Source organism: Athalia rosae, chromosome 4 (assembly GCF_917208135.1).
Source record: "Athalia rosae chromosome 4, iyAthRosa1.1, whole genome shotgun sequence".
NCBI lineage: Eukaryota > Metazoa > Arthropoda > Insecta > Hymenoptera > Athaliidae > Athalia > Athalia rosae.
In genome coordinates, this window is record NC_064029.1 from 17,597,710 (window position 1) to 17,614,343 (window position 16,634).

General features: G+C 44.3%; 1 protein-coding gene across 6 annotated transcripts in view; it reads left to right on the forward strand.

Annotated features, from left to right (window-relative positions):
- The window catches only part of LOC105688785, a 148,062-nt gene that overhangs the window by 98,843 nt on the left and 32,585 nt on the right, over positions 1–16,634 (forward strand). For all 6 annotated transcript variants that reach the window (XM_048654851.1, XM_048654848.1, XM_048654853.1 and 3 more), the window contains one exon: positions 1,053–1,131. In XM_048654851.1, coding sequence (XP_048510808.1) covers positions 1,053–1,131 — 79 coding nt within the window. The remainder of the gene's footprint in view (positions 1–1,052; positions 1,132–16,634) is intronic.

The following is a 16,634-nucleotide window of genomic DNA, read 5'->3' on the forward strand; positions in this document are numbered from 1 at the left end:
ATCCAGGTACCTCACTTGACACGACCCTTCGCACAGACCCCTCCGCCCCCTCGAATATCCCCCGCTCCCTCTCTCTCTCTCTCCGTCGCTCGCGCGCTCTCGGCGTTGTCCCGTACACGCGGGGGCCAATCTAACCCGACCCAACAAATCACGGCGCCTCGTCGCGACGGTATGAAATCTCTCGAGCGTCGCGACGCGCCGCACCGAAAACTCTGTACAGAACCAACGTTACGTGTAGCACGGTTAGTTTTCCTCGTAGACGGACATTCGGTAAGCAAGGAGGACCGTCGCTATAACTTCAGCTTTCCACCTCATTTAGCTAGACACGCGACCTCCGCTAAAATCCACGGAGAATCTTCTTCTTTTTTCCCCCAGCCCCGTGTGTACGCGTATGTAGGTAACACACGGAGGGGGTAGGGGGTAGTTGGGACGGCGAGACACAATTAGCGAGCATGTTTGCTTTTCATCAACGGTCGTGTGGCCGCGCGATATAGACCGCGAGGGTTTGTTAATAATACTTTGTGTTGAACGAACGGCTAGAAGAGAGCGTTTCGCCCATCATATACCGATGATCTGCATAAATTTTAGCCACCCAGAATTTGAGCCAGTAGCGACGGTATTCGCGGCGCTACGTTACGCAGTAGTTTCCGCGAGTCGTCGAGATTTTACGAGTCGAGGTACTCGGCCTATCGCCGGGCTACATTTTTCCGGCGACTAGGATTTCTTTTTTTCGCTTCTTTTCTCCGCATCCCTTTTCAAGGTTCGCCCTAACTCAACGCGTATTTCTTCAATCTCCGCTTCTTACTCTCACCGATCGTAAAACGAACGTAAACAAATCTATGTCAGTAGTAGCAGAACAACCATTAACGCGGTTTCTCATTTTACCACCCTTATCTCTTTTCGGTTTCCTATTTTTTTTTTTTTTTTCTTCTTCTACGCGAGAGCGCGAAAAACAAGTTATAGGACTGAAATATTTGCAGCTATTTACCCGAAACGACTCCTTGGGATACCGACGTTTTTGACGTATGTCTTCTTTTTGTGAATGATTGCAGATGTCAACATGGTAGCCGAACCGAAGCCCCATCAGACCGGACGAAAACGTCAGAATGTCGCAAAAACGGGAAACGACTGGTGAGTAAAGTAAACTTTTCACATTCCTCCGATTTTCCGAAAGTTTCTGAAACAAAGAAAGAGAAGAAAAAATGGTTAGAATTTTTGCACATAAAATTAATCAACGAATTACAGAATCGGTAAAATTTAAAGCGTGTCCAAAGTGAAAATAGTAGACGGTATCGAACGGAGCTACAGCTTTGTAATACTATAGTAATGGCTGATGGTTAATGGTGAATGATCAATGGTCAATGAACATTCCACAGTTTCAATATTTGACTGAACCGGCCACCTCTGACGCCAATACACATCCATTATTGGAGGCCACCGATGTTGTGACGTAACAAACACTCGACTCGCGGTCGAATGGCGTGCATGGCTACGGGTATAACTACGTACACGTATACATACACCGTCTACGTAGGGAACCGACCCCGGTTGTTTGCACTGTTCCAAATTGTGCAAACGTAAACATTTACGGTAGTAATTCAGAAAGGAGAATTCGATAATGGTAATTTATTGGTTACCAATTGCGTAACGCCAATCGATATAGCTAGTCACATGCGTTTCGCGTACTGGTGCAACTGCTACCCCGACTGCGTTCGCTTCGATTGCTCATCGCGTACGTCTATTTCACCCCTTTAACTGTTCGCATTCCGAGGGGGTTTCGTACGACGAAATGTCGAAAGAATTGACGATGATATTTCCGTCGAATCGGCTCGCGAGTCGGTACGAATGTTTCGAGTTTCCGAATAACGGTTCGTGACGCCGACGTAGATTTTTCTACGCGAGGTATTCCAGACGTAGATCCTAACGGGGGAGGCGAGGACGTGTATCGGGATGAAATGAAAAAAAAAAAAAAACAGAAAAAAAAAAACAAGATAGACGAAAGAAGGGAGGCAAATCTCAATGGCGAAATAAGGGAGAGGAGGAAAGAAGTGAACTACCAAACAAATACGAGACGCCATAAAGCTATCAGTTGAGAAGCGGGAGCCAATCCCGCGTTCCAAATAGAAGGCGAGTGTGCAGACTGAAAGCAGAGGAGAAAGAAGAAGTAAAGAGGATAAGAACAGAGGCGCCTTTTCAGCGGGCGAAGAAGGACGAAGGGATGAGAGAGAAAGAGAGGGAAAGAGGGCGGGGGGAGGATAATGTGTTTTATGCAAGGAACGTGCCTGTGAATTCCAGTTGCTGCTGTCTCAAACTCTAACGCGGACTGAACCAGGTTTATTTGTTCTTCTCCTCGTAATTTCAACCCCCACACCCCCGGCCTACCCACCCATACATACACCTATATCCTTAGAGCCTGCAGGAAATTTCCTACATTCGTACAGCAAAGTCTCCGGGACGCGTTTGGCATTCCTATGATTATTACCGCTGGATAAACACCATGAATTTTCTTATATTACACCACGTGATATCCCGCATAGTTTGATGCAGGTATACATTAACTACCCGAGCAAAGAAAGCGAGAAGAGAAAGGGTTGCTAAAAGCTTTTTTTCTCTTTCCATCTGAAGAAAACTTTTCCACCCAAATCCCCGGTGACATTCGTCACTCGCTTTTCTTGCATGTTTATCATTCGACGGGAAAGGTATCATGTGTAAGTTTCAAACTACTGGCACGAGAAAGGGAAAAATAAAAATGAAAAACAAAAATTATAATGGCAAATAAATGAACAAAACTGTACCGAAAACCGAGAACTTCTGAGTGAGTTGAAGAAAAAATTCCCTCAGTCATATGAAAATACTCCGCGGTAAATGGGGGTTGATTTATCGAGTTGCTATTTCGTACGATAAATCAAACTTCGGAAGGTTGAAAGGGCTGAGGGGCTCGCGAGATCGGGGGCATCGTCGCTCATACGAGGATGCGCGAGATGGTGGCGTATAGGTGGCATAAAAAATGCAGTAACTTTTTAAACTGGACCAGTGAGAGCTTCAGGTGCGCGCGAGCGCGCGAGACGTATGGGAAGGGTTGATGATTCTGGAGCAGAGAGACGAAATAAATAAAAAAAATGAACAAATAAGAAGGAAGGTTATGGGGATCCGTTTCGGCCGGACCAATTACAGCGGTATAGTAGTCGCGGATGATACACCTCACGCAGAACTTGTATCAAAAATCGAATCCAATTACGAGAGGTGCTCGAAGCTGAAATTTATTCATGAAATACCCAACGTCGGACTTAACCTTGTTCGGCTAAGATCAGGAGTTGAGCCGAACCCCGTATACGTATAGATATGTATTAAAGCGTAACCGAGGAAGGAATAGCGACTGGCGTAAAGGGAAAACGGGGAGAAAATCCCCGTCTGCCACCGCGCCCGGGTCATGTGGGTGGAAACGGCGGGGTGGTAAGGTGTAAGATTCATCGCCCTCTCGGAATTAGGCATCTTACACCAGTCGAAATTAGTGCGGTTACGTTTGCCAAGGGACGAATATAGTTATCTAATTGCATTCGACGTAACGTACCCCTGGGCGGGGCGTAGTTTTGACGGAGGATTTCGAGATTGGTCAAGAAATATGATAACCCCCGGAATTGTTAAGCCGTAACAATTATATCGAAGATTTTCGTTTTTATACAAATCAAATTATCTCGTTAACGAATCTAATCTGCGGTTGTTATCTGTACTGAAAATGAAGGGATTCGAAAGGGCACCCCGAAATCCGTAACTCGCTGTCGCATAAGTCTTTGACTACTAATGAGTATAATAGCGTAATTTTATACTCGTATTAACGAACCCGCGCCGTGGTAACCGGGAAATTGCAGACTTTCGCCTTTGCGCTTAACTCAACGTGCCTTGTCCAATTAAAAACGAGCGTTCATTATCCTTTAGCTTGCTGCCAGCAGCTCATTTCACTCACTTGGTTTATATTCACTACTCTGGTTTTACTGCATTTATACAATGCAGATGAGTAAATAAGAGGTCAAGATATTCAAATGCTCGGTAAAACTGGTTGTTTTTCATTTCTCTCGTTTTCGCCAGCGTATCAGACCGGGAATTTTTTTCCAGAAAACACACGTTTCAAAAATTCCCGTGCACCGGCCACGAAGTTGTTCCCCGCGTTAAAACGACACGTTCAAGTCTCGAGCTATTCGACGTGTAATAAAAACGGCCGACGGTGGTTTTATTTCATCTTGCTCGATTCTGTTTTTTTTTTTTCTCATATCGAAAGACGTGAGTACGCGGACGATGGTAGCCATTAAAATTGCTGTTCATACATACGGGAAAGCATCGATGAAAATTCCTTTCTCTTTAACTATTCAAAAAGCACTATATTGGAACCGATGTCTTTCAAAGAAACTCGAGAGACGTTTGCTGCAGTTCTCCTTTCACAAGCTGATATTTCCTCTTCCTTGACATCTACTATATCAAGGGACAAAACTAGAGGAAAATACTACACGGGCATGAAAAAATATCAATTGTTTTCTAGCTACTTCAACGATTTCTTCGACCTTTCGAAGTCTACGACGAACAGTTCGAACGTAAGGATCAATTTGAAATATACGTCATACCGTTCGTCCTTGCGATATGATCTCAGCATACGAGACCTCTCGGTGTACTCCTTAGCCTCTTAGTCCTTACTTCATCCCTTCGGGAAAACCAATTAACATACGAAGCCTCGAGTAATTGGCTAGTAGCCGTTCACTCGTCCTCCTTCGTACCACTCCATCCGTCCCTCCCGCACGGATCTTATTCCCCTTACTCTATATTACTTTCGAGATTTTCCCTGAAGTATACCGAGAGATGAAATTGTACGGATGAAAATTCGAGAAGATTTTTCAATTGGATAGAAATATGCTTGAAATTAAACCAGAAGAAGTGTTTCGTGTACATGACTGTTATTATTTGAAAAAAATAATGCGAAATTTTCAACTATCCACGAAAGAAAGACAAAAAATAATTGAGAGTGAATTCTCCTCGAAGAAAAGGCTCATTATATTCTCATCGCTGGATATACAAGACAACTGAATTACCGAAGAATTTCAAGTAATTGAAAACAATAAGAAGTAAAACCGAGAAGTTTCTTCCGGAAAATTTTGTACGGCGTGTTCTCACGTCGCTAAAATGTTTCCTTACGTACAACGGCCATAATCTGAAACTCTAAACCACCGAGAAGAGACGGGCGTTTTACGCCCGGCAGACATCCGAGATTATATAAGTTAACTTTCGACAGATTTCAACGAATATTTATATATGTATAATTAAATAATACACAAGCGAGATTCCGGAGTACCCGAGGAAAGAAATACCATGAAAAGAGATTCTCGAAGGGCTTAAGGGGTTCTTCAAATTGAATGCATTTTCTCCCTTTCCTCATTTTATTTTTCTTCTCTTCTTACTTTTTCATTCCTTACTCCACTTTCTCCTTCTGTAGGGCCCCAAGGGTCCGCAGTGCATAAATTATTTACTCAAATTATACCTCGAGTTTCCTGACCCTGTGGTCGACCGTTGTGTCGCGTGCTGCAGTAATACGAACGAGTGTTACGTTATACGTAGAGGACTGAGAGGGCTGAGAAAGATGGAGGGATGGAACGCCGAAATGAGAAGGAAAAAAAAAAAATAAACCAAAACGAATAAAGAAGGGAAGGGAAAACGGAAAGGAGAAACTGAGCTGAAGAAAAAAAAAAAATTACTGATACCCAAGGAGAATTAATAATAAAACTCGGGCTTCTCACAGGTGGTAAAAATATTCGAGGTCCCTCGCGGTACGGATACCGGACTGTATAAGTATAGTCTGGCTGGCTCTGGCATTTACTTTTCTCGTTTCTCCTCTTACTTTTTAATCCATCTGCGTTCTTATTTGATTTTATTTTATCAAGTTCTTTCTTCTTCTGTTATTCTTTTTTATTATACATATATATAATAGCCAAGTGAAGCTGGACGAACACGAGTACGATCTCAGGTTTACAATACGTATCGAGTTACCTCGAGCAAACGGTACATACGGCGCGCATCTGATCCGCGAGGACATGCGGGAGGGGTTGAAACAAGAATCAAATAGATAAATAATAATGATGATAACAATGATAAAATGGAATAACTCGAAGCGGCGGAGATATTTTCAGATGGCATATACGCGGAGATGCGGACGTAAACGGAGACGTAGACTACGTACAGGTTGTACATCAACTACGAAGATATATTCCTTTTATAAAAGATTCAAAAATATCGATAGATATGTATATATATATATGCCGAATCAAAGCGTACCGCGCTGCCGCTGGTATATTGCAATAAAAATTTCACCTGCACGAAAAGTGAAGGAAAAAGGAAGAAAATATGTATTGGGGTTGGATTAATTTATAATACGGGGAATAAAATAGAAGATGAAATTCGTTCTTCAGGTTTAGCACGCTTCGAAAATCTCATTCAATATTCCTATGCTATAGAATCTATATATACGGTAGAAAGTTTCCATGTATGCGGAATTTCGATATAACGGTAGGTGGGCATAGACATATCCAGCGACCGTGAGAATAGCATCCTATACGGTATTGGAAAATATTCTTTCTGAATTATGGTCTGATAAAAGAAAAGTATAATTCAGTGAAACGTAATTTCGATCGTTACACGTGCACGTGGAGTACGCCCAAGAATAAGTAAGACTACACCGGGTAGTTAGTTCGACTGTTTTCAACGTTTCGCAATTCTTTAAAGTCAAGTTTTCCAACTAGCGGCAGGACAGAGGGGGAGGGTAGACGGTCGGCGGTAGCCAACGACAAAGACGAATTACGTACGGACAATGGCGGTGTGTAATTTGACGGAAGAGAGCAGCTACGCGGCGGTCCGACCTCTGCGAACCCGACGACCTCGGCGACCCGCAAAGTCCCCGTTTTCCCCGCGTTGAAACCCGCCACTGGGTCGTGGGGTCGGTCGGTGGAAAGCGAGCCTCTCGCTGGCTTAAGCCGCAAAATCGTCCGGTGTCACGTGATCGATTCCTGCAGGAAGCCAATGGCCGATTTGGACAGTTTTATAGCGGGAATTTTCTCGGATCAGCACCCCCGGTGGCCCCTGCAGTTTGCAAACGAGTACCCGAAGCTACCCTCTATACGTACATATATCCTGGCGCTCGCAGGACTCGTAGAGCCGCGGAAGGGCCAGATGGAAACAATTTGTTAGGGTGATTCGGGTAGATCCCCGGGGCTGTCAGAAGCTACATTTTTCATCAAATCTTTCCCGATCCGAATGTCGGATATTCTCTTCTCCCTCTCGTCTGATCACCTGTTTCTCGACGCGGCCCGGGCTTTCCCAGAGACTGAGAGAGAGTCGTTAATCTTTGGATTTTGAAATGCCGACCGAACCTCGGAGATCGTGGAAAAACGCGTACCTCCGCCATCCGCGACGGTTCGAAATCAGCGCGGTTTAACGAAGGTACATAACGACCGGGTAAAATTGAAAAAATAATTACTCGCACGATCCTTCCAACCAGCGCACGAAAGAATTATACATCCCTAAGAAGGAATTGTAACCGTTTCGATTCCGCAGCATGTTAGAAGACGAGAAACGAGACAAAAGCCTACTACTATCTCTGAAGAGTTTGAGAGGCGCGCCTACTGCCGCATAACAACTAACGCTGCGGAGCCTTCAGACACACGTACTGCATATCAGTTGCGTCCCATTAGAAAAGCTCTCGGCGGTACATTTCTCGGCGATTTCTCCTTACGGTTGAAGCACACGTACACACGTGGGTACCGCAAGCTCTTGGACCGTACGTTCTGTACTCGTTTTTCACTAAAACTCTCGGTTTTCGTCGTACAATCCCCCGTACGTAGGCATCCCTTCTGGTTTTTCATTTTATTTTATCCTTCTTCTCCTCATTCTCCGGATATTCTCGGGGAAAAAGCACATCGACTTTTCCACGCGTCGTACCGGTTATTATATTTTCGACGCAGACGCTCCGAAAAACCGGAAAACCGAGTCACGACCGCGGACGAATATCGCAGGAGATCGCGACGGTGAAAACTTTTGCCTCGGTTCTTTTTCCCTCCCTTACCCCCCTGCGGCTATCTTTCTCCACTCGGACACAATAGGTTAACGGTGATTTTCTCGCTGAGTGCCGTTCAACGTCAGAGACGACGGCACCCCCGACACACCACCGTATTCCCAGCTCTCACGGGTACCCTGCAAACGATGTAACCGTTACGACGAGGGATGTCCACCACCAGTCAAACGTCGAGCGGACCAAATTTACCCCATTTACCGGCCCGCGATTCCATATCAAACTGCGAATCAAAGCCGCTCGAATGTATGGCGAGAAATAGAGAAAATGAAAAAAAAGATTCCTAGCGATTCAGATCCATCGAATCCAGAAGCCGACTGACCTCTGAAATCAACGGATGATCGACGGAAGTGAAAAAGTGATCCCGAGAGACAATTTCTTCCGGATCAATTTTAAAGCTTGTAGAAACGCTACGACTGGTTTTTGGCCATCCTCCGGTGGGTTACTTTGATGTGGAAAACTAGGCAGTGGTAGTAAGTAACGAGGTAGCTAAGCTGAGGTAAGACTTAGCGGGTGGGATAGGATTTTCTAGGAGATAGTGGAGAAACTATACGTGGCGCTGGTCTCACCGGTAGCTCGTAAACCTAACTTTGGCCAACTTCCCGCGTCAGGTATTACCCGACGCCCGTCTCGCTCCTCTACTTGCACCCCGCAAATAATAAGAGCCCCGAATTTCGTACCCCTCCAACCAACCAGCCCTGAATCCCCTTCGATGAGATACCCCGAGTCAAATGAGCGGACAAGTTTTCCGATTTCGAGAGAAAAAAAGAAATCTGTTTCGCCGTCGGATTTCGCTAGCGGACTCGGACGACGGGTCGTGACTATTCCAGTTTCCTTGGTGCATAATCGTCAATATTTGAACAAGGTCCTTGGGAACTAGGACCGTAAACTTGCCACGGACAATTGCAAACAAGTGTTTATTTATACTAAAATCTACCAACGGCTACCTACCCTAGCCCTGGCTGTTCCATTCCGTCTACGTTCGTTCGTTCGTCCCGAAGGGTGCTACGGAACGTTTGCATTATTCATGTCATTTAATCACGCCACATGGAAATAATTTCTGCCGCTTGCCACGGGCTACAAGCAGCTTAACCGGTAAATACATAACGTGCATATATACCGTACGCGATTGCCATTCTCGATGCGGAATGGCAGGGAGCGTCTCTACCGTGTCGCGTGATCATAAATATACTAAGAAATGCCCGAAATATTTACATTTATAATGTACACTCTCCACCCCCCCCCCCCACCCCCCCGTTTCCCACCCCGTCGGTGGTCCTCTTCCTACCCCTACCCCGGCGGAGCGACCCTAAACTCTAACGAGACGTTTTTTGCCAACTTTTCCTCCGTCTCCGTTAACCCTTTAACATCGGCTATGAACGCGTCGACGGTTGACACTTTTTAACGCGCCCCTCGCGGTGTCGCTAAATCGTGGGCGTAATTTTTTTTACCTCGTCTTTTTGAGCGAGAGCGAAAAAAAAATTGGCTATTAAAAGGGCGAATTAATATCGTTGATGAACGAGTCGGTCAGTTTCATGCGTTCGTTGTACGGGTAAAGTTTATGCAATCGTAGCCGCGTATGTAGAGTCGCTGGTGAAAATTCAATTTTAGACTCATATTTTCCGAGTAAATATATATTTTTCATTTTCAAGCAAATTCGTAATCCTCGGTTCTTTGGATTTTGTCATTGTCGAACGCGTGGACGGGGATAACGTGTAAATCGAACATCGTACAATTGCAGAGGTAGCAGGTACTAAAAATCGGCAAATTTTTTTACATTTTCTCGTCTTCATTTTATTTGTAAAACGAAAGTCATATTTTCAGGCCCGAAATCACGCAACGGTAACTCGTACTGTTCGAACTGATTCGTATCGGCAATCCATACAGCTATCGTAAATTTCCAAAATGCAAGGGTGACGTTGTACGGGTTGAAAAAAAATGAAAAATATCAAAATATAATTAGAACTAAACTACGCAGTCGAAATGGCAGGAGTAAAAAAAAAACGCCAGGAGAACGAGCATTGTTTCAATGAAATAAAAGCCTCGGTTTTTCGGAACACACACGTTATACGGCCCGAGGCTGAAAAAAACATATATATTCCGTTATTCCGTTGCACGAGAAAAAAAACAACAAAAAAAAAAAAAAATATTATCATGGAGTTAAAACGTAATCAGCTTATGCAGTTGCAGTGTGCGCGTATCACGAAAACATATGTAGGTAATATAAATTTGAAGCTACGAGAGATATTTTCGAACAGCGTACGGATTGTTATTTTCGTATTTAATAGGACGATCCAGAACTGCAGGGTGCAACTTAAAAAATTCTCAACGGTTTTTTTTTTGCCTTCCTCTTCACGTACGACATAAATTATATGACGTACGTAGGAGTAGGCGATAATTTCAAGTGCAGTTCCGGTTTTATGGAAACGAATAGTTCCAACAACTACAACGGTATAGGTGTGTTCGGTAGACCCGCCGGTGGTACCCGCTGTTGGATATTTCGTTATTCATGTTAGTCGAGAGATGTTTACTAGACCGACTGTTAACGTCACCAGCAAACGTTTAGAATCGTAATTTATAGGAATGTCGACGTATTTTATGCGTCTGCTCCGCATAGGCAGTCGGCGAAATTAATATTAGAGTGGGGTAATTCGAATGCGCTCGATGCCGTTTCGGACGTCGTCGATACTGACCGGAATATAATAAATAAACGGATAAATAAAGAAGCGAAGAAAAAATAATCGTCGTACAGAAAATCCCTATCAATAACCCGCGCAACCGTTGTCCCTGAAGAAACGAAAAGGAGTTGAGAAAAACAACGTGATAAAATGATTCCTCGAACATAAAATTATCGCGGAGATTATTATTCATCCCTATGGAGAAACTGCAGGTGCGGCATCCGAAGAAACGGAGTGGAGCGCGAGCGAAGATATAAAAACTAGGCGGTATCACCCACTTTGTTAGTGCATAAATATATTCCGTACTTTTAGTACCCGACTGAACTTACCCCCCTGCCGCAGTCTCCTTTTTCCACAGACCCCTCCGCCAGACTCTATACTTCAAGGATTATCCGTATTTTTCCTTTTTACATACGTATACGTATATACGATCTACGTAACCGACGTGTTCCCGGAGTAGTCTAGCCATTGCTACAGAGTAGATACAACTAAGCGTACTTATGATATGGCTGTTAGATTTTTCATTGAGATAAAAATCTTGTTACCAGTTTTCCACTCGCCTTTATTCTTCCAGAAGGAATCAGATAGACTCGAGTATTACAAAGGTAGCTACGGGTAGTTTAGAATGACATAATATTTATAAAAATCCCATTGGATTTTCTTCCTGCGAAATTCATGTTATCGGTTCGCGAGAGCTCGGGGTAACGCTAATCCGATCCCTTCAGAGACGTCAAAGTAAATGGTACAAGCTTTCGAGCTACGGGACAAAGTTGACCATTCCGACATTGGAGGAAATGAAAGTAAAAAAAAAAAAGGAATAAAAATAACGATAATATGTATACGTAGGAGACGTCGAAAAGTGTGGGAAAATAAAGTGCGGAAGATCGAGATTAGGAGCAGCACTATACCAGAAATTTCCCATGTGTTTTTCGGGGTAGATAAGTTATACCTCGGAAAAGAGGGAGGGTCGGAAAAAGTAGGAAGAAACGCAGCGACGTTCGGGGAAGGGATGGGGGGATTCCCGGTTCACCGGTGGGGCTCCCCCGTGGGAATTTGGACCGCGTTTGCACGTCTCTACAGCCGCTGTACCACACGGATACAAGCGTCTCGGACCATAAAATACCAGAATCCATTGCGACTGCAAGCTTCGTTTATTAAGCTAACGAAATTGTAACATCGGACTGTCTCCCCTGAATCCAAAGTAGAAAATATCCAGTTTTCACTTAGGATATATAAACACGAACCGCACGCCTTGTAATTTCGGATTTCTCCGGATCTTGTAATATTACCAACGTAATAAATGCGAAATATATTCAAATGAGGTGGGACGACGATCCGGTTTGGGGGAGGGAAGCTAAAAAAGAATATCGTGTTCGCAACACAATTGCTAACGGAAGATTGATCCGATTTCGTGATTTTTTTTTTTTTTTTTTTCACCTGTTCTCGGTAAAGTGAGCTGATTAAAATGAAATTTAACCGTTAGAATCGGACACTCGTGTATCCCGGAAGTCTGGTGGGAAATCATCAGCCTAAAAGTGGCGAGTAAACGTAAGTGCGAAGGAGTGTAAAAGACTCAAATGGGTGCCATTAGAGACCGTCACTTTATCCTCTTTTCAGCGTTTTGGATTTTTCTTTTTCGTCGACGCGTCTACTACCACATCGTCATCCTCGTCCTCTCATCCCACTCCTACCGCTCTTTCTCCTCTATTAGATAGAGTAGCGAAAACTCTGCCGGATGATGAGCCGTCCGGCGGGGATTGAACGAGGTTGCTAAAAAGAGGGACGAGAGACCGAAATCTAGCGAAAGCGAGAGGGAGAGAAAAACATATAAGACAGAGGCTGAAGGAGGCAAAGAAGAAAGGAAAGGCCCAATTTGTTAAAACTTGGCCGTTTTTGTTCTTCAAAACGGAGAACATCCTGAAGTGACGGCTAATGCCTCCGCCGCCCCCAACAACGGATCGAAACGAGCTGGTTCGAAGTAGAAACTTCTCTCTAAGAGATTGAAAACCCCAAAGGAAAGGTCCTCGCGCTAAACGCCGGCAACACGTCGGCAAAAAATGAAACACCGCCGTAAAAATCTGAAATCTTCAAAAAACACAGAAAAAACCAAAACTTCTACGTGCACTGCCATTGAAAATATATCAGACCCTCGATTGATCGCAGCTCTTGCAATCCTTTGGAAATGAATCACCGTTTTCGCGTATATCCCATACCATTCGCAAACCGGATCCATTGAATTTCACCTCACCGTTGCAGGCGTTTCACTGACCTCTTTAAAGTCCCTCCAAGAATTTCTGACTTGAAAACGTTTTTTTTCTCTTTTTATCAATTCTCTGCCGATAACAAGAGAAAAAAAAAATAATAATAAACCACCCCCTGACGATAAACTTGCAGTCCTGTTGAATTTCACAGAGTGAAAATTTCTCGTCAAACACACCACGGTTTTAGAATTCGTTTGCGGAAGGATTATCGAAGCTTTTATCTTCTTCGGACGAAACTTAATCGATCTTAAAACCGTTCGTTGGCGTCAATTCGCTCGTAAAATTGCCTCGTGAAGTCCACCGGTGGTAAGTATATATACATATATATCGGTGTGATTTGTGGGGTAGCGGCGAAGGGCGGGTGGGGTGGGGGGGAGGGAGTTTGAGTTAACTTTGAAGGTAGTTCAGCGAGCGGTAACAGCAGGAGCTGTACTCCGCGTGTGTATACATAGGACATCCCTTCGGCAATGAATCAAATTCAATTCGCGGAAAGTAGATTTGAATATCAAATACCAAGCTGATATGGGGAAAAAAGAGGGCAGGTAGATTTTGAGTCAACCAGTTGTGCGTGTCGACCGCGTTTTCAAACTCTCCAACTCCACGTACGTTTAATATAACTATATACCGTCCGACGGCTACGCATAACATGCGCGCGTGTAAAAATTATACTTGCAAACGTAAAGACATAAATAATGTCACCGGCACGAGCCATTATCTGCCTTACTCGGGTGGGTAGTAATTACACCTTTTCACTCACCCTACCTCCCCCCCCCCCCCCGCCGCCCCCACACACCGCACCTCGCTCTACCCCCCCTTTTTTCAACTCACCATACGTTCAAACCCCTGCAACCAACTTAGCTACGACATCTCAGGGCATACATATTAATAAGCCTCATGCCGCAGTAGAATTTCACGCCTTATATATACTATTTGCAACCGTAAAGATTTCTGCTGGATTAAAGATAGCCATCCCTGGTATAAAATTTCTCGTACCAGTTTCAGAAACTAAAAGGTAACAAGACCGTTATTTTCGTTTTATTCGCACGAGGGTTGAGAAAAAGGAATAATTTCCTGTACACACCTGCAACAGCGGATTAAAGTGAGAATGATATTTTCACGGTGTTTTTCCCGATCGGTGGAGGGAAAATCGTCGAAAACGTTGTCGCGGGATAGACGGAGTATTGTTTGGAAGAAATTTTTATTTTTTTTCTTTCAAACGTCGTATATTTTTGGTTTCGCTGGTTTTTTTTCTTCACTTCGCCAATGTTTGCGGCCGGTGATTGTTACGTGTTGTACGATGTACTCGTTCACTCGTACGGTAAACTCGTTTTCGTTGCGTCGATATCGTCGTGGCGGTCGTCATCGCCCTCGAAAATCGTTGTAACTACACCCCGTTTGTGCGGTACGACTATAGGTGGGTGGATATCAAATAGAGTTGAAAAATGTGTCAGCGGCGGCCATATCCAACGAACACATATACCAGTTACCCTCTATTTGCTAACCGGGAGATACCGATAAGCGTACAACAGAAACGACAAATCCATTGTTGGTTGTCATTCCTGACGCGATACACGGTGTTGCGTTACGTGTAGCAAAGCTTCGCGCGGAACTGAAAATCTAGACAATCTCCATATCGTCCGTCGTTCGAAACGCTCGCCCGGAATGACGGTATAAAATATTCTACGCAGTGCACTCGACGTCGTTACTTAGCCGCTGTTTACCGTAATTAATCGAGTATTAATCGAGTGATTAATTCGAACGGGACTTCGCATTTTCGAATCGGTTGAGGAGGGCTCTTTATATTTGCGGGGGTTCCCAAAAAGCGGTAAAGTCATCATCGTCGACGATTAAACATCCGAATTTCATTACATCCGACAAAATATACCGGCACATAAAATATTAATCGTCAATCGTTCTTCGCTTGTATCGACAAGAGTATTTCAGCAGTTGTATGACTTCGTTAGAGAAAAGGCTAACGAAATGTGAAGGCTGTCGAGAAACGGAGCGGTCCCCCGTCTGTTCGTCTAACGTCTCGGGGCTTCGTGCAAATCCGGCCGCAATAACCGCTAATTAAATTTGACTCCTTTTCCTTCGCGCCCTTCGATATATATATATAAATATATATATACATATATATATACATAGACGTACGTATCGCTCCGTTTTTTATCAAGTATCTTTAGCACCGCAGAGAAAAAAGAAGAAAAAAAAACGAGAGACAGAGAGAGGGAATTATTAAACTTGACTTTCCACCACGTTCATTCTGTTAGACGGAGGAAAATGGAACAAAATAATTTTGCAGCGTGATCCACGCCCCGTAGTTCTTTCTCTCTCGCTGACTTTTTCCCATCTTTCTCTCTCTCGTGCCCGACCACTATAATATCGTAGGTATAGTTTACCAGCTTTTCTGTCAGGCACACCTCTACCGGGCTACCCCTGGGGTGTGTCCCAGGTGCTTCTGATGTCGGAAACTAAAATGACGTAGAACAAATTAACTGGGGAGCACGCGCGCGCCAAGTCAATTCTTGTCAATATATCTAGGTATACCTGCTACATAGCCGGATAGAAAATCCACCGGTTTCCGCACGTTTTCCGTGTACAGTGACATATATTTTTTCGTTTTCTCCCCTTTTTTTTTTCGTACAAAACCGGAGAGGTACGCGAACCCTGAATAACGTATCTTTGAGAAATTTGTTATTCCGGGTAATTCCGCGTCATCTAAGTACATCGCAAGTTGCTCGTTTATCAATTTCTCTCGAGCGTCTCTCGGAGGATTTATCAACGAATAATACCGGTGTAGGAGGTGAATTTTTTATCGCTTGTAATTTCGCTAATTACCGTAGTGTAAAATGAAGTAAATGAAAATGGACGTGTACCGTATATCGATCGCAGTGCGCACGTAGCTGACGTCGTGACCCGTTGACAGTTAATTGCAAAGTCTTCCCTCACAGTCCCGAGAAAAGAGTGTCGAAAACGTGGTTAACGGTACGACGAGATGAGACCAAGCGCGTGCGGAACGCGACTAGTATAAACCTAAGCTGTATATTTCAAGGGCGGGGGTTTCCGGACGAGGATGCTTGAACATCTTATATTTTCGCTCCCCGTCTCCCCTCCTCTGTTTCTTGGCTTTCTCTTTTTTTTTTCCTTCCCTCAGCCGTACACAGGTTGCTAAGCCAACCCTTTCTTCGTCCCTGACTTGTTATCTTTAGTATTCAGACGGCGGTGTCCCGAAAATGTCTCCCGTTTAATTCCCGACTCCCACAGGCAATGAGGTTTGCGAGAACGCAGCGTAGTAGTTGGAAGTAACGCAAGCTCGCGCTTATATTCCTATCACAACTCCCACCACCGTCGCTACCATCGGTATCACCGTGAACCCCCGTCGCGCCCCGCGAAATTGCATCACGTTCTCATCTGTCTGTTTTCAATTTTTCGCCCCTTTGAACCGAGCTCCAATTTTACGCTGAAAACATTTACCGAACGGTTTACCACCCGTATAACACTCGCGGAGACGTGTACACTTCGGCAACAGAAACGTCGCGCGGAACTGTGATTGGCCGTATTGTCATTTTCATCGCCAACATCCGGTTTTTC